The sequence below is a fragment of the Rattus norvegicus genome, chromosome 2 (assembly GCF_021556685.1).
Source record: "Rattus norvegicus strain SHRSP/BbbUtx chromosome 2, alternate assembly SHRSP_T2T, whole genome shotgun sequence".
Classification (NCBI taxonomy): Eukaryota; Metazoa; Chordata; class Mammalia; order Rodentia; family Muridae; genus Rattus; species Rattus norvegicus.
Window position 1 is genome coordinate 45,089,763 of NC_141535.1, and position 18,134 is coordinate 45,107,896.

The following is an 18,134-nucleotide window of genomic DNA, read 5'->3' on the forward strand; positions in this document are numbered from 1 at the left end:
GTGGTAGAGCGCTTGCCTAGGAAGCGCAAGGCCCTGGGTTCGGTCCCCAGCTCCGAAAAATAGAACCAAAAAAAAAAAAAAAAAAAAAAAAAAAAGAATATCCTTAGGAAGGGATAGGGAGGCAAAGTTTAGTACAGAGACTGAAGGAACACCCATTCAGAGCCTGCCCAACACGTGGCCCATACATATACAGCCACCAAACTAGATAAGATGGATGAAGCAAAGAAGTGCAGGCTGACAGGAACCGGATGTAGATCGCTCCTGAGAGACACAGCCAGAATATGGCAAATACAGAGGCAAATGCCAGCAGCAAACCACTGAACTGAGAATAGGACCCTTGTTGAAGGAATCAGAGAAAGAATTGAAGGAGCTGAAGGGGCTCGAGACTCCACAAGAACAACAATGCCAGCCAACCAGAGCTTCCAGGGACTAAGCCACTACCTAAAGACTATACATGGACTGACCCTGGGCTCTGACCTCATACGTAGCAATGAATATCCTAGTAAGAGCACCAGTGGAAGGGGAAGCCCTGGGTCCTGCCAAGGCTGGACCCCCAGTGAATGGGATTCTTGGGGGGAGTGCGGTAATGGGGGGAGGATGGGGAGGGGAACACCGATAGAGAAGGGGAGGGGTAGGGGTTAGGGGGATGTTTGCCTGGAAACTGGGAAAGGGAATAACATTTGAAATGTAAATAAGAAATACCCAATTTAATAAAGATAAAAAAAGAGAATGCTTTGTTTAAATGAACAAAGGACAAGGATGTAACAGAGTTAATGTAAGTGTGGTTACAGCCCTCCCACCAGGACCCAAAACCTTCTACAGGAGAATCGTAAATGGTATTGACCTCATGACCAATTATTAAAAAGTAAGCTTGATTCTAAGACAACATATATGAAAACTTCTAGATATAAGAGATGTTTTACACACTTTTGGGGGAGAAGACGAATTGTGATGTATTTACATGTATAAGAAGAGTAAACCAGCAGGAGCCAAGAGCTTCCTGCACTGCCTCAGTTTTAATCGACCTTAGTGATGCCCTACCAAGGAAGAAAAACACAGCTGGTGACAGCCTCCAAACAATGGCTTCTATAGCTCAGAATCAACCGAGGAGTTCAGGTCCTGAAGGGGATATGCCCTACAGGACACTGTTCCTAAATCAGGAGAATTAGGTGTGTCCGTAAATTGTGGATTTTATCAGGTTGGTAAGGAGTGGGTGGTTAACGGGAAGAGTAGGTTTCAATGCTGCAGAAAAAGGGCCATGACACCGAAAGGCAGCATTTTCTGTAACAGAGACACTGGATGAGTTAATGGACCTCACGAACTATTTGACGTCACTATTATCTCACTATTAGCTACTGGAAGCACTGGCTATAGAGCCTACATTTAAAAATAGAATGGAAAGCATTCAGCAACCAAGAAAATAACTTAGAAGTTGGCCCACCTAAACCTAAGTTCACTGAGGATGCAAAACCATTCCAAGGAGGTAAAGGCAACCAAAATACCAACCAAGGTTAAGTCTCACTCCTCGTCACTCATCCCCTCAGCACTGTCTGTTGTATGCCGTGTGATGTAGAAAGGAGAAACTGGGCTAACAGCAGCAAACAGGACCATAGTAGCAACCCTTGTCAGGAACGGGGATTAACCTGGGGGAATGAGCTCTAAAGAGCTGCACCTTCCTTCCGTGCACAGCTTCTTCTGTATGTTAGATGAGGAAGAAAGACGTCTAGATAGGTGAAACCACAAAGAAAACTTCAAAGTGTAAGCTGTGCAGCACGTATACAGAAAAGAACAATCCGAGAACCCGATTCAAGGTTTCAGCATGCTAGGTGTCACACCGGCGAAGTGTTTTCCTAAATTAGAAACAACTGAGGGAAGGGGGCAAACACAAGACATGACTAGCACGAATGTGTCTCTGGGAATTACACAAAGAGCTCCTACCTGAATCCATGGCTCGGCTAAATCTTTGTAAGCGGGAGGAATCTGCTGGGTTCCATAATGAGTAAGGTTAAAATTGCTTTCCTGATTCCTCCGCTGTGATCCGGCCACAGGCTGTTGCGGGGAGGAGGGCTGCTGTACACCTCGCAGGGAGGTAGGGGAATCCACAGGGCTTGATAACTCATGGCTAAAATGGAAAATAACAAAACTCAGCTGCGAAAGACTAACATGTAAGTCACCTTTTCTTTTAGACCAGGTTCTCTGTAGCTCAGGCTAGCCTTTAACTCATGAACCTCTGGCCTCATCTGCCAAGAGCTGGGATTATGGGTGTGTACTACCATGAGACCCTGGACAACATCATTTTAATTTTTTGTTAAACATGTACAAATCAGATATTGAAAATTCCTACCTGTAGAAGTCATGGGATCTCCACTTAGATCTACAAAGGGGACATATTAACGGTTCTCTATTTCTTCTACATTCTTCTGCCCCTGAAACACATAAAGGAAAAATGTCATAAAAATGTAAATGTTTGACGCTATCAAGTCCTAAGCATTCATCACAGTGAGTATAGGACGGATACAGAAGGAGCCTCAGACAATTTGATAGGGTACCAATCTCAAAGCTGGCCAGTCAGCAGAGTAAATCCTGATGCTGGTACCTACACAAATGCTACTCTACCACTCGTGAGGATACTGCTGTGTTAGCATTCTTCGAAGCATTCCCCCACTCCATTCTGTGGCTAGCCTTTCAGACTCACCCTCTGGAAAGCCCACCCAGGTCTTCCACCCTTTCTGTCCTGACAGCTTCTGGGCAGCTTTTAAGTCTGTGTTCTTTCCATTTTCACCTGCATCACCGAATATAAACTGCTTTATTTTCAATCCACACAGACCCCACAACCCAACCTGTGGAACAGGTTATGTGGAGCTTAACAGGACTTCCTTCTGCTCTAGACAATGTCCCCACAAGTCATTTTCCTGCAATCCTAAGTAAAGCAGCAGCGAGAGGACAGCCAGGTTGAGCACGGGGAGGACGGGCCACCTACAGATTGACATGCAGTGGTGGTGCAGCTTGTTCCTGCAGCCGTCTTCACACACAGTCAGGCTCTCCTCATCCAGCATGCCCAACAAGCAGATGGGACACATCTGCTCCTCTTCATCCTTGATGCTGTGAGGGAAGGAAGCAAAATACTAAGCACCCAAATCCGGAGGACTTCTCTGGAATGTGCACCCATTAGCCAGTTTCTTGTCAGACAACACCATGGAATAACGGCTGGGCAGTTCCAGTTCTCTCTCTCTGTGTCTCTGTCTCTCTCTGTGTCTCTGTCTCTGTCTCTTTCTTTTTGAGATAGGGTTTCTTGTGCAGCCCTGGCCGTCCCGGAATTCACTTTGTAGGTCAGGCTGGCTTCAAACTCAGAGGTCCGCCTGCCTCTAGCTCCTGAGTGCTGGGATTAAAGGTGTGCATCACCACCTGCCTGTTATTTCTCCCCTTAACACACAGGGATTAGGAGCGGAATCATGGAACTGGATTCACAGATTGTAGTTGCGTTGTCCTTACTGTGAACGGAGGAACTACAACGCCATGAAAGGACGCTGTATCCCTGAAATGGTCCCTCTGCCCCAGAACTGGGATTACAGTGTGCCCAGCCATGTACATAGTGGCATAATGTTCATCGATTTGATGGACTCTAACTACGCATGTATCTGCTTACCACTGCAGCTTAAGAAATCATCACAAACGTTTTTGAGTCTACTTTTGTGATATTTTAGAAGTCACAGAAATACAGAACAGTGAGTAACAAACTCAACGTGATCCAGTCATTGTGTGGCCTATTTTATAAATAAAGTTTTATAGACAGTGGTCTAATCTGTTCACTTTCATATTATCAATGAAAACCTGAGCCTACTAGGGCATAACTGACAGTTATAACACAGACCCAGTGGCCCATAAACACTTAAAGAGAGAGAGGCCAGCTGTAATAACAGACACTATTAGTGCCATCACAATTCTCCCTAACAGTTATATGCATGTGATTTCATATATAAAATTGATACCTATAAGGCAGCAATATAACTCACGTAAGGTTTCCTTTATCAACATTTTCCAGAGTATTCAACAGTCTTCAGAGGTGTAATTTTAAATGGTTACTGGACATATTCATAACATGGACATATTTGTGTGTGGGGGTGCAGTGTACACAGGGCCCTTCTGTGTACCCCAAGTTGGCCTGGAACTCACTACTCAGCCCAAATGGCCTGAGACTCATGGTAGCCTTCCTCCTTCAGCCTCCGGAATACATGGACCACATGCCCGAGTCACCACGTCTGGTTACACTGAGGATATTTCAATCATTCATTTGTTGCTGGCTATTTAAAACTTTTCCTAGCTCAAGGCCCTGGGTTCGGTCCTCAGCTCCGGAAAAAAAAAAAAAGAGCTGGAGAGATGGCTCAGCGGTTAAGAGCCCCAACTGCTCTTCCAGAGGTCCTGAGTTCAATTCCCAGCAACCACATGGTGGCTCACAACCATCTGTAAAGAGATCCGATGCCCTCTGCTGGTGTATCTGAAGACAGCTACAGTATACTTATAGATAATAAATGAATAAATAAAATCTTAAAAAAACAAAAAAACCTTTTCCTATATTTTCACTACACTATGCCACACATAACATCAGGCCACACATACATAAACCACTGAAGATGGCTCACTTCTTCAATGCACCAGGCTCTGGCTAGCGCCTGTTCTGGAGCAGGATATGAAAATGTTTCATAAAACCACCCTCCTGCCCAGAAAGGCTGGACTACTTTACATACAGTGCAGTGCCTTTCAAGAACAGAACTGCTGCATTACCAAAGCTCCCTTCAAAGGAAAATGTGCCATTTTTCCATATATATTTATATTCATATATATGGAGAAATACAAAATTTTATATAAATATTTGCTTTTAAATAAAACACTCATAGACATCTTATCTTTGTGATGTAGAAAGCTTAAGGTGACGGACTTCACTGTGGGGTCTCCACCCATACATGCCATTATATTTGCTCTCATCTACCCTTTCCTACCTTTCTCTTCTCTACCCGGTGTGGATTTCATTAAGCATTTTTCAAAATGTTATTGGGTTGACTGACATGTTTACACACCTTTAATCCCAGCACTCAGGAGGTAGAGGCAGGTGGATCTCTGAGTTTGAGGCCAGCCTGAGATCCAGGACAGCCAGGGCTACACTGAGAAACGCTGTCTCAAAAAACAAAACAAAACAAAACAAAACAAAACAAAAACAACAAAAAAGTTCTTTTATGAATAGTTTGTGAATTTTTTCTGTACGAAGGTGTAGGATCGCCTTTGCACTTTCAGGTTTGGAGGGGTTTTGTGCAGCTTCAGTTTGCGTTCATCTTGTTTGCTTTGGATTTTTATTGCATGCACGTGAGTGTTTTGCCTGTATGTACATGTATGTACCACGTGCAAGCCTGGTGCCAGAAGAGGGTGTCAGGTCCCCTGGAACTGGAGTTATTATGGACGATTGTGAGCTACCATGTGGTGCTAGGAACTGAACTCAGGACCTCTGGAAGAACAGTCAGTGCTTTTAACTGCTGGGCTACCTCTCGAACCTTCTCTATTTTCTACTTTTTAGAAATATCATTTGAAAGTTTTATAAAATTAGACCTCAGATTAATCTCTCTTTACATTTTCTTTTTAAAGATTTATTTATTTAGTATATGTAAGTACACTGTCGCTGTCTTCAGACACACCAGAAGAGGGCATCAGATCTCATTACAGATGGTTGTGAACCACCATGTGGTTGCTGGGGATTGAACTCAGGACCTCTGGAAGAGCGGTCAGTGCTCTTAACCACTGAGCCATCTCTCCAGCCCAGGTTTTCTTTTTATTATTTAGTTTGTCAATAAAAATATGTGATTACATGGAACGAACGTGTACACAATATGACAAACTTTGAGCCCACACCACTGACAGAACGATGCCCCTGGAAACCTCAGACTCTGGCCCACATTAAGAACGTGTCTTTGCTCACCTTAGAAACTTGGTTTAAGCTTTAGCTGTCTAGCTTTAAACATTTTCTTTTCTTTCTTCAACAAAAGGAGAAAGTGAGTTTGGTTTTTGAAGCTTGATAAAGAGAGACCAACCTCCCGACTCCCCCATTTATTTAGAAACAGCATGAAACCTGGATAGGAGTTAAGATGTCCACATTCTGGTTATGCTATGACTCAAACCAGTTACACAGCCGCTTCTGACTTCTCCACATCTAAGGAAGCCAGATCTTTTGTTTCACAAATATTTGTGTTTTCCATAGATGGAAAAAAAAAACCCTCTCATTTGCTCAATGGGCCCTCAGCTCCACTTCCCTCTGCTTTGTTGATTCTGAGGCAGTTGTGTACTTAGGAGTCTGGGATGGGATGCAGATGAGATCTCACACAGCCAGTGCTTCTCAACCAGGGGGCCAAGGGCACAGATGCCTTTCCTCCCTTGTGCGGCAACAAAAACATCTTATTTTTACACCAAAATGTAGTGCCACAGAACAGAAAGGAAAGTTCGTTATGGAGTGGATAACGGTCTCCTTAGGATAGCGGAGACTTGAAAGCACCCATGTTTATTCCTTTAGGCTGCATTCTGCATCCCTTGGAGCTTGTCTCTGCCATCTTCCCAGCAACTGCGCTGTGCAGAGTTTATAAGCACTGTAGCTGTGAGTGGTGGGATGGAACCTCCTGGCCTACAGCTGGCCTGCCTACTTAGTGAGAAATGCTCATATTCTCCCAGGCAAAGATTCTCTGAAGACATCTATGGAAGAAGTACTCACGTTATACGATATAAAAACCCTATACTTGAAAGTGATTTTGGAAAACCACTGTGCCTTGTATAAAGTTTGTTTATAGAAGAATTACAGATGTTCTCTTCTACTTCATAGTGCCTCGGCTTCACTATCTGTGGGACACTGGCAAATCTACCTGACCCAGGGACAGAAGGAAGGACAGAGGGAAGGAGCACTGTCAGGGGCTTGGCTACAGTAATGTCTGACAGAACAGCCTCTCGTTAACTAACACCTGGCATTATGTCATTTCTACTGCTGTAGGGTGGAGAGCAAAATGTCTTCACGTGACCTTTTAGACGCTTGATCTTTGGTTTGAACATGAAAAGCCAAGACTCAATAATTACACCATTGTATAGCAAATCAGCAATTCAGTAAGGAAATAAAAAATAAAAAACCTCCTAAAAGTATGACGTGACAACAGACCAGTGCTCAGCTCTGACAAGTACAAACCTGTTTTCTGAACTAGATGTGGATGTGCTAGACGATGACAATGTGTGACAGTTTGACATGCGTGAGACAAACTTCTGGATGGTGTTCCGAGATGGAGCTTTGATTCTTGAGCTACGCCTACTGTGGTATTTCTGGAACAAACTCTCAACCTAACATTGGAAAGAGACAGCGTCAATGAAATGGATGCCAGGGTTATGCATATGAGAGGTGAATTATTCATCTTTATTTGTATAAAATTTGCATAAGGCAGATATAAGAGCTTCAAACGTAAGAATGCCGTTTACTAAGGACAGTGTTTACTGCTTTTTACAGTTTAGAAAAAAGAAAATCCAACCGTTTGCCACTCAATAAATCACCAAAGAACCTTTAAAGGCATCAGATAATTCCTACATACTTCACATGCCCAACATGGTCACTGACTATTTAAATTCGTGCTCTTGGTAAAATTCAAGATGAACCATATGAGTCCACCGTCAATTTTACCCTAGTATTGTATATTAAAAAATTACCTCAAAATTTTTTAAAGTTTTTCTCCATAGCATGGGGTCGGAGGGTTCTAGCTGGAACACCCGGAGCATGACAAACAAGAGGTGAATGCAGAATGTCCCACGCCCACAGCTGCAGTTCTGCAGAACAGAAAGAAAAGCGTCGTCGTGAGCAAATCCGTGAGGTTCAACAGTTCTATCTGTCCTGCTCTGCTCTAGGTCCATTTTATTAAAGTTTCTGCTAATATCTTCATCATCCTCATGTAAAGACACAGATATTCAATCTATTTGCACTATTTTGATAGATTAAATTTATTTTACTCAAGGTACTAAGCTATAGTAGAAACATCATACATAGCCTATATGCATTTTAAACTCACTTTAATTACTAGACAGAATTAACTCATCTCTTATAAAATTCAGAGCCATGCACATGCATGCCTGTAATTCTAGTGGGTGAAGCAGAGCTGACGCAGGAGGTCACTGTGAGTTTAGGGAAGGCCAAGGCACCGAAGTGAACCTGAAGCAAGCTAGATGCACAGTAAGACCCTGCTGCAAAATGAAAACAAAAACAAAACAAAACAAAACCCACAAAAGAAGCCTCCAGGATGAAATGACATTTATAAAATGAAGCGGTGAATTCATTTCTAACCACACACAAGAAGAAGCAAAACCATTTCCTAGTACACAGGGTAACAACAGTACATACACCAACTAAATATAAAATAGTGTCGGATGTTACCTGTGGCCCAATAAACACGCGGTATTTATTGTCTGGACTGTCTCCTCCAATCAGGAAAGAGTTGGGTCCTATCTGCTGCAGGAGGTACAGCCTGGCCCTCATCACTTTGTTCACACGGCGGCTCGTCTCCTCTGGGCTGTACGGTGAGAAGCCATCTGGCGACGGGGCTCTTCGAGGTGGTGTGATTCTGCCACTCTGGAACTTTACAACATGGTTTTTTATTAGGTAAATTCCTCACTCCTTGATAAGAAATTAACATTAAGAGGTTGGGGATTTAGCTCAGTGGTAGAGCGCTTGCCTAGGAAGCGCAAGGCCCTGGGTTCGGTCCCCAGCTCCGGAAAAAAAAAAAAAAAAAAAGAAGTGACCGTGTGAAGGTAGAATGCATCTCTTGTGGTAAATGTAAACATGCAATTTCTGGGCTTCTGGCTGCCAGTGATGGGATTCACAGCGGTTGCCATGCTCTCTCCCCACTGCCTTTGTAGACGCTTCCTCCTTTAGAAGCTGACCAAAACCTTCTGAAACAACATCACTCTCACTGAGCTCCGTCCCTCCGGAACTTGGTCTTGCCATCGACACCCAGTAGGGATCATGGTTGGTGGGGACGCCTGGACTGAACAGTTGCAACGGAATGACCAGTGCCAAACCGTAAAGCTTCCCAGAATTCTCTGGTGGTGTGTAACGTGTGCAGCTGCTGCGGCAAATGAATGGTGTGACAGTTTCTGAAAATGTTAAATGTCTACCCAGGAGTCCACCCTAGGTATGAACTCACGAGAGATGAGAACATACCTGCACACAGACTGGGTGGAAATGCTCACACTGCTATCCCTCACAGTAGCCCGAGGAAGAGTGGATAAACAGAATGTGGTATATAGTCACACAACAGAGCATCCAACAATGAAAATGGAACACTGGTGCGTGTGTGCATGCTGTGATAAAGTGCCTATGACAAAGTGCCTCCTTGGAATGCTGTTCACAAAAGGCAGATACACAGACAAAAGAGGCCAGTGTTGCCCGGGGCTAATGACGGATCGCTGCTAATAGAGAAACTACAGCACCATTTACTTGAGCAAAGAACAATGCCGTGGATTGGGCAGCACTCAGAACTTGGGAGTTTCAGACTTAGTAACGCCCAGCCAGCCTGTGGAGGCTGAACGCAAAGCAAGGTGAAGCAATTGCTGGACTGGCTACAATGAGCCCCTGCCACATGTGGGTGTGTAGGATAGGTACACCCTAGCTATGTAACAAATTGTCTGTCTGTCTGTCTGTGGTTCATTAAAGCTCAGTCTGATTTCCAAGCATAGAAAATACTTCAGGCTAATGGTGCCTGGTTCATCCTTATTGTGCTTTAAAGGTAGGGTGTCTGGGAAGGGGGACTAGGGAGATACGAGTGTGTGTGTGTGTGTGTGTGTGTGTGTGTGTGTGTGTGTGTGTGTGTACATACACTCAAGAGTCTTCCTTCCCTTTGGTGCCTCATGAAATCAAGTTGCAAATGGATGCCTAAGAGTTTGCACACAGCAGCTTCTGCTCTGGTCCAGCAGCCAATCAACAGCCCCTGCTGCTGCTGGGGCTTTGCCAAGGAAGCACTGCATGAGCCCGGAAGACACCTTGGAATGAGCAGAGGCTATCAGGAACAGGACAAGCTCCTGCCCCCAATTTTCAAATGTATGAGCGGGTCACAGTTACAGTGCAGTCATCGGTGTTCGTGATAATGGTCTACTTTGGGTGGATTTACGTGCTTTAACAACAGCCAGGGAAACTTAAGGTTTTCATTGTGCTCACTGCCGTCCACTCACTCCTCAAACGTAGGAAGTGCTTGAAGGAGTCTCTACTGTCCTGTGCCATCTTATCTCTTTGATGTCTGATTTAATATAAAGAGCTCTTTGGTCTGCTGTGATATATGCTGACTAAAGTACACATACAGAAAGAATCTGACCACCAAAGGAAGGGGTATTTTGAGAGCCCTTTCAGAAAACTATGCCCATTCCCCATGACACTGTATGTGCCTATCACATACACCCCAACTTTAAGCCAAAGCTCGAACAGCAGCCTCTTTTCTTTACATCTATTTTATGTGTGCGAGAAATTTACCTACAAGCATGGAGGCGCACTGTGTATGTGTAATGCACGCACAATCAGAAGAGAGCATCTGATTCCCCACCAGTGGAGTCCCAGGCAGCTGTGAGGCACCCTGGGGGAGCCAGGAAGAGCAGCGAGGGCCCTGAACTACTGAGCCATCTGTCCAGCGCCAATGGAGGTAGCTGTGATGTGAATAAGAAAAAACTGGGGGTTGGGGACTTAGCTCAGTGGTAGAGCGCTTGCCTAGGAAGCGCAAGGCCCTGGGTTCGGTCCCCAGCTCCAAAAAAAAGAACCAAAAAAAAAAAAAAAAAAAAAAAAAGAAAAAGAAAAAACTGTATGTGCTTTTTCTTACTGGCATGTTAGGGTACACTGTACGTCTTGAATGGATCCTGTCAGTGATTTCCCTTCCATACACACTAATTATCTCGAAAATGTTAGTTTGCTAAGTAACAAAGATACACTTAATGTTGAAAAAACATTTTATATCAACAGTCTCGGAAAGGTCTGAATACTGAGGACTAGTCAAGCACAGTGGGAATTGTTTTCTAAAATTAAACACCAACTGACTGGTTCAAGAGACAGTTTCATCTAGTTTGCTTTAGGGAAAATGTCTGCTAAATACATGCATGTCTAAGCAGCCATACTTTGTTGGCCAGTTTTTCAATCAATGCTTTTTTTTTTTTTTTTCCACAAAAACAGGGTGATTAGCTCATCTTGCAACCCCAACACCTGCATAAATTCTCCTCCTTGGATGGTGGTCACATTTCAGGGTCTGGCAAGCTTCCCATTTTAATCAAGCATCGCAGGGTTAATAATACACACTGAGATTCAAAAACATGATTTCTATTTCGCTCACCAAGGCCTTCTTAAATCAGAGTAGCCCCTTTCATTCACAGACAATAGATATAGCAACGAGGAGCCCGAACTGTGAGAGAGCAATGCAGGTGTACAGGAGATATGACAGTGCCGGAACAAGGCCACTATACGCTAACAGAGGGGACCCCAACTCTGAAGCTGTAGTCTAGTGTTACTCGGGGCAAGAGAACCAGCAACTTTGTCAGTTACCCATGCGCTGAACAAGGCAGACAAACCCCCAGTGTCTGTATAAAAGTATTTTTGACCTGACAGCGTCCACAGAGCACCTCTCTTGCAAGTCTAGTTTTGACCTGACAGAGCGTCTTGTGGATCCTAGGACCCACACTCCCACGGATCATTTCGATCTCACTTGAAAGCTGCTCTCTGTGGCAGCCGGGCTACCCCTCCTGTGGTGAGCGAGTCAGGATGACAGACAGGAACAGACTGGGTTCGAATCTTAACTTACAGGCACTGGGGACACTCGTTTCCGTCTCACTCCTGGGGATTCCGGCTTCCCTGAGCGCCCTGATGGGGAGCTTCCAGGAGACGGGCTTCGTCGGCCCTTGGGAGCTGGTGCAGCAGAGCCTGCCTGGCCCTCTCCTTGGAGCTCAGCTGCCAAGTTACTCATTTCAGATCCATCTCCTTTAATAGGGATTGGTTTCACCACCTGAATCGAAAAAGTTCGATATTTTGCTTACTTAAAAATATAAAAACAGCACATCTGAACATCACAGGGTAGGAAATGAACTTGCATTTTTATACAATATTAACACAAATATACCAGGTAACAGGCCACACTTTATTTGGTATTACTTTATGTCACTGGTATTTACTTACACAGATGCAGTTTATTTGTTGTTTATACTAATTAAGGTTACCGTACAAAATTACAGAAAAACCACTAATTGTTATTTACTGTATTCTCTAGCTCATTTGATATTCAGAATCAACTTAAATTAGGAATCAAATACAGAAAAATTGGCACTTCAAGAATTATTCAATGAAATTGAAGAACTATTCCATTGTATTTGAAAATAATGTAGGCCATTAAAACAGGTATTAAAGTGGGTACTAAGTAGTCAAATACAGTTTGATCATATTACACTATCATAAAACATGTTACTTTTACAATATTTTTAGCTCAAGAAGGTAGGGAAGGGCTGGCAGTGCAGCCTGGTGGTACACAGGTTTCCCAGCACATATGGGGCCTTAGGTTCAAATCTCAGGGCCAAGGGGAAGAAGACAGATTAAGGGGCTAGAAAAAGCCAGGGAGGTTTCAAGCTTAAAGACCAATTTCTTAAATTGGAAACATGCAATTTACACAACCTGCTGCTGTTACTGCCATGTTTAAATATAGGCCTCTTGGACCAAATCTGGGCACCGCACCCTGAAGACAGTGACGCCTGCCCCTTTGCATTCTTGCACCTCCTCCTATGTAAGGCACCGTCCCAGCTGAAGAAAGCTCACCCATCCTTTAAGTTTAGCTACAACCCTACCATTCGTTAGCCCTCTGATAACGCAACCTACATTCTTTAAAGTTTTTGTAGTTTAAAAAAGATTTATCTTTATTATTTTTAGTTTTGGAGATACGTGCACATGGGCACAGGGACCCGAGGATGACCAAGCGGTGACCTCTCTGGAGCTACAGTTACAGGTGTGAGTCACCAGATGTGGGCCCCAGGAACCACTCAGTCCCTTTGCAAGGACAGTATATACTCTTACCGCTGAGCCATGACTCCACCCCTAAGGTCTTTTTTGAAACTGCATTTACTTCTTTACTTGTGTGTGCAGTCAGAGTATAACTTGTATGAATTGGTTCTCTCCTTCCACCGTGAGGACCAAACACTGGCCGTCTCACCTGGCGAGAGTCCTTTAGCCACTGGGCCGTCTTACTGGCCCAGTTACATTCTTTATCTGTTCTAATTCTTTATGGCTCGTCTGCCCGCCCACACCTCTGGTACCTGCCTGTCAAGTGCTTTGCGTTACTTTGTGTGTTACTTTTACTCATTGTGTATAAGCCTTGGGTTCCTGTTTGGAGGTTTGGTTTTTTTTTTTTTTTTTGAATTTTTTTTATTTAATGCTTTTAAAGGCAACTGAATAAAAACATAAAAACAAAACAAACATAATTAGACTTTCCAAGTACACAGTAAACGTCCTAAGGGTAATTTGAAATCTGTAAGCCACAGAATGCAGGATGAGCAACAATGCTCAAGGACTATATGTTATGTTACTTATTCTACACATCTCTTCTCTCTTTCCTCCTGCCCCACATACACAGGCAGGTATGTAACTATTTACCAGAAAGTAGACAGTAAGAAAAAATTAGTTTTAAACAATATAACATTAATGTGGTTGGCTTTGACATATACAGCACTGCAGAGTAAGTAACTCCAGCTCCAGGGGCTTGGAGAGGAGCATGCTCTAAACTCTCATCAGCACGCTCTAAGCTCTGATCAGCATGCTCTAAGCTCTGATCAGCATGCTCTAAGCTCTGATCAGCATGCTCTAAGCTCTGATCAGCATGCTCTAAGCTCTGATCAGCACGCTCTAAGCTCTGATCAGCACGCTCTAAGCTCTGATCAGCATGCTCTAAGCTCTGATCAGCACGCTCTAAGCTCTGATGCAGCATGTTCTAAACTCTGATCAGCATGCTCTAAGCTCTGAAGGCTTTCACTGCTCAGTCCTCTACAATGACCAAGCAGAAATAAGCCCCTCTTCACTCTCACTCTAAAAGTGTTTCAGCAAAATTTTCTTTTTCTTTTTTAAATATTTATTTATTTATTTATGTATTTATTTATGTATTTATTTATATGAGCACACTGTTGCTGTCTTCAGACACACCAGAAGAGGGCATCAGATCCCATTATAGATGGTTGTGAGCCACCATGTGGTTGCTGAGATTTGAACTCAGGACCTCTGGAAGAGCAGTCGGTGCTCTTAACCACTGAGCCATCTCTCCAGTCCTCAGCAAAGTTTTCTAAGCTCAGTCCTTGATTTCTCCATCCTCTCCAAAGAATGAAATGGTGAAGGACCCCATATGTGGGCACCAGGTACATACGTGATACACATGGGACATGATATGCAGGCAAACACTAAGACATAGAATGGAATTTCAAAGCTGACATTTTTATTTTGTATTTAGTAGATTTAAACCTAAAGATGCCCGTGGACGAGGAAGAAGGCCAGAAGACTGTGTGCAGGGTTTAGTCAGGTGCTGGCTGCAGTGTAATGAATCTTATCATTGCTGTCTCTATTTCAAAAGGAAAGTATTAATCCGGTGTCTTAGAGACTGGTGGCAACGCCTCTTCCTTTGTCTGGGTGCAGAAGCACATTTCACAACAGTGTCTTCAACTGTTTAGGCGGAAATCACAGCTCAGGATGCAGGATCCTTCCCCTTCTTAACCTAGCTATTCTTGTGACTCCATAAATGCTATTTTTAGCCCCAAGTCTATTTAATCTTATTTTTTCCTGCTTTCCTGAAAGATTTCTGGAAATTCGATTCCTATCAGACATAAAGCATCTCAAATAAATGAGAATTTTCATTCAGAACAGAGTACAGACCCTGACATTAGAGGGCAGTGTTGCTTTAAGAACCCCACCAAACACATTCCTATAGTGGTTTAAGTGGCTTAATGAGCAGGGCTTTAATTATGACTTATTTCAAGGAAACAGGAAGCCAAGCTTCTCACTTCCTGTGTGCTTCCTCCCCCCGGAGCCGGTGCCCACCGCACTCACCACAGGGCCTCTCCTGTTCCTCCTTTCTAACCACTCGTGCTTCCAGGCAGGCATACAGGTCGCCTTGAGCTTCTCCCTGATCATTCGCTCCTCTGGGCGGTCATCCATCTTGTGCAATCCTTTGAGGGTTTCTTTATTCTCCATCTCTCGACTAAAATTACGGGAGAAATAAGAAAGGACAAAGAGAAACGTCAGATACAAGAAATAATCCCTAAGCACAAGTAAACACCTGGTTGTTTTACGCTGTTACAGGTGCCTGGGAAGATCACTACAAACCCCACAGGAAGATGGAGGTAAGGTGTAAAAACAACGTGCATTATGAACTCTGTGTTTAGGTGGGTACTGCTCAGCGTCATCTGCTACCGCCAATTTCAACATTACCTCTCAAGGGAGGAGGTTCTACTTAGACGCTGTAGGCTTACTGAAATACAATGCAGGTCCTTTCCTAGTAGTTACCAGAACGAATCCAAAACATTAGCAAAGGCTGCTCACCACGCCACTATTATACAAGAAACACATATTTGGGAAGTACCTTACTACCCTTATTCCAGAATTTCTAATTATTCATGCCAATACCTTAAAATCATTTTTCGCTGCTTGAATGATCAAGTCTGCATGTTCCCGGAATAGGAAGACTATGATGAAGCCCTTGGTATGTATACTTCATAATCAGACAGGAAACAACCTGCTACAAACATTTTGACCTTCACTTCATGATAATGAGTTGCCAGAATTAAGATAATCTTTAAGCGAGGGACTTGGGGGAGCTATTAGACATAGTCTAATTGGTGAAAGCACTATCATAAAGTCTTCTCTGGAAGACCACTGGTTTGGAAATGCACCCATCTTTACTGGTGTGTGTGCGTGCGTGCACATATGCATGTATGGACTTCAAAGCCCAGCTCCTAGGGAAGGCTAAGTACCTGCATTCTGGGAGAAGTACCAACTTTTAGAATTCTAGGCTAAGTTCAGTAACTATTTTTGGAAAGCTAGAGCATACTGATTTTTTTGTACCCTGACAGGAAGGGGAAGCACTCAGAGAAACACCAGAAAGGATGACCTTGAACTCACTAAATGGTAACTTCGAACTTGTTGAGGAACTTTCCAGTTAATCATTACTCAGAAGCTGCACCTTTATTGAAACAAAAACAAAACAAAACAAAAACCCCACGGTACACAGGACCAGAGGGCATGCTCATCCGACTCCAGTGAAACACCAATACTGTGGTGCTAGGGAGAACGCAGCAAGCACACCATCTGAAATGGCTCTGGGAGGAAACAAATGGAGGACCCAAGGAAACCCTCAGCTCAGAAGAGTCACAAGGTTCCAGGCTGCAGTAACAATGGCTGGGGAGTGAGAGGGGCGCTCGGGTCTGGCCGGGTCTCTGGAGCTGGCTTATTCTCACAGCCAGCTCCTGCCTTTTCTCCTAGGTTCCAGGACGCATGGCTCCGGGATGTCCTGGACAGGCTATCTCTGACTTCTCACTGAATTCACGGCTACACACTCGAGTTTTCCCCAACCATTCAGAGGCTGTGTCAGTTCCCACTCTCACAGCTAATTCTCCTTCAACGTGATCACTGCGGCATCCAAACAGGTCTCCTCTCTCTAACTGCAAACTCTGCTGGAGACAGAGAACTGTTTCCTCCCAGGGGCTTGATAAATGTTCCTTGCTAGAGTTTTAAGGGAGCCTCCTTCAGGCTGGGGCAGCTCAGAGGAAATAGGTGCCCACTCTCCCTCCTGTCTGCACACGGATGGAGGCGGCACAAGCTTTGTTTACCCCCTGTACACCAAGGCCAGGCAGTACAGTGGTGCTGCCACAGAGGAAATGAGTGGTCTTTACCACCATCTTCAGCAGTCCCAGGGCTTTCCTACGACTCTAACCCGAATGGCTTCATGTTACTTAACATTTTAATCACTCTGCACTCTATTTTATCCAAAAGCAAGTATATTTGTAGGAAATAGTATCCGTGGTGCAGTACCCCCCACCCCCAACTTGCCACGCTTAACCCCTCTAGATCCTGGTGATTATGTCTGGAACTTTGATGTTATTTATTGAGAGAACTTTTCATTATTCCTAAATTAATCTACAAATATAAACAAAATGGTTTAGTCTCCTTATAAATATTTTGTATAATTAATTCTAAAATGTGCATTTTTACTCTGTATCATCTAAAATCTGAATGGCTCTGAGCGATGAAATGTAACTTTTTAGGTGACTCTTTTTTCCTTCATAGATGATAAAATGGTATAATTTGCAAATGCTGAGGTCTCAGAAAAAAAAACAAAACAAAACATGCAATACATCCCATTTTTCATGTCATAAAACCCAAACCAAACAAACAAAACCTCATTGTTCCGTTGTCTCTGAAGCGGGAAGCAGGAAACAAGTCTTCTTCACAGGCTTACCCCGTTTACTCACAGCCCTAGCAAGTCTTCCGTCCGTGGACAGACGGGGTTCCTGGGTGCCGGGTATGTGTGTGTACACGTACACAGCAGTGATCTGCTGGCCGCGGAATACAACAGCTACAGCAGGATTATAATCAGAAGGCCTGAAGCCACCAGGAACTTCTAGTGGGGTTAAGCGTGGCAGGTGTGTAGGTGTGTGTGTGTGTGTGTGCGTGTGTGTGTGTAGGTGTGTGTGTGTGTGTAGGTGTGTGTGTGTGTGTAGGTGTGTGTGTGTGGTATACTGCACCACAAATATTATTACCTACAAAGATACTTGCTTTTGGATAAAACAGTTTATACATATCTGACCTTTTATGTTAACTGATTACGGTAAAGCCAACATATTTCTGGGGAAAACTACTTCAAGACTTAGTACAAGAATAAGGCTGACAGACTAGCGGGGTCTCTTCGTTGACCCGGGGTACATGAGGCTCAGAGGATATTTTATGCTTGACCTAGAACTGTAAAACCCCTCCTCAGCCTGATGTTAGGGTTCTAATCCCTGGCTCTTTCTACACCTGTGAAGTACAGCTGCTAAACTCTAGGTGCCTCAAGAGCCTCCGTCCATCTTGTAAGAGGTCATTT

The 18,134-nt window shown here is 43.9% G+C and overlaps 1 protein-coding gene across 3 annotated transcripts in view; it reads right to left on the minus strand.

The window, feature by feature from the left end:
- The window catches only part of Map3k1 (mitogen-activated protein kinase kinase kinase 1), a 65,849-nt gene that overhangs the window by 16,640 nt on the left and 31,075 nt on the right, over window positions 1-18,134 (minus strand). For all 3 annotated transcript variants that reach the window (XR_015658137.1, NM_053887.2, XM_087614526.1), the window contains 8 exon segments: window positions 15,104-15,254; window positions 11,835-12,035; window positions 8,438-8,638; window positions 7,720-7,836; window positions 7,211-7,359; window positions 2,981-3,102; window positions 2,345-2,426; window positions 1,939-2,122 (listed from right to left, as the gene is read on the minus strand). Coding sequence is in view for 2 of the 3 variants with exons in the window: in NM_053887.2 (NP_446339.2) it covers window positions 1,939-2,122; window positions 2,345-2,426; window positions 2,981-3,102; window positions 7,211-7,359; window positions 7,720-7,836; window positions 8,438-8,638; window positions 11,835-12,035; window positions 15,104-15,254 (1,207 nt within the window). In the remaining variant the exon portion in view is untranslated.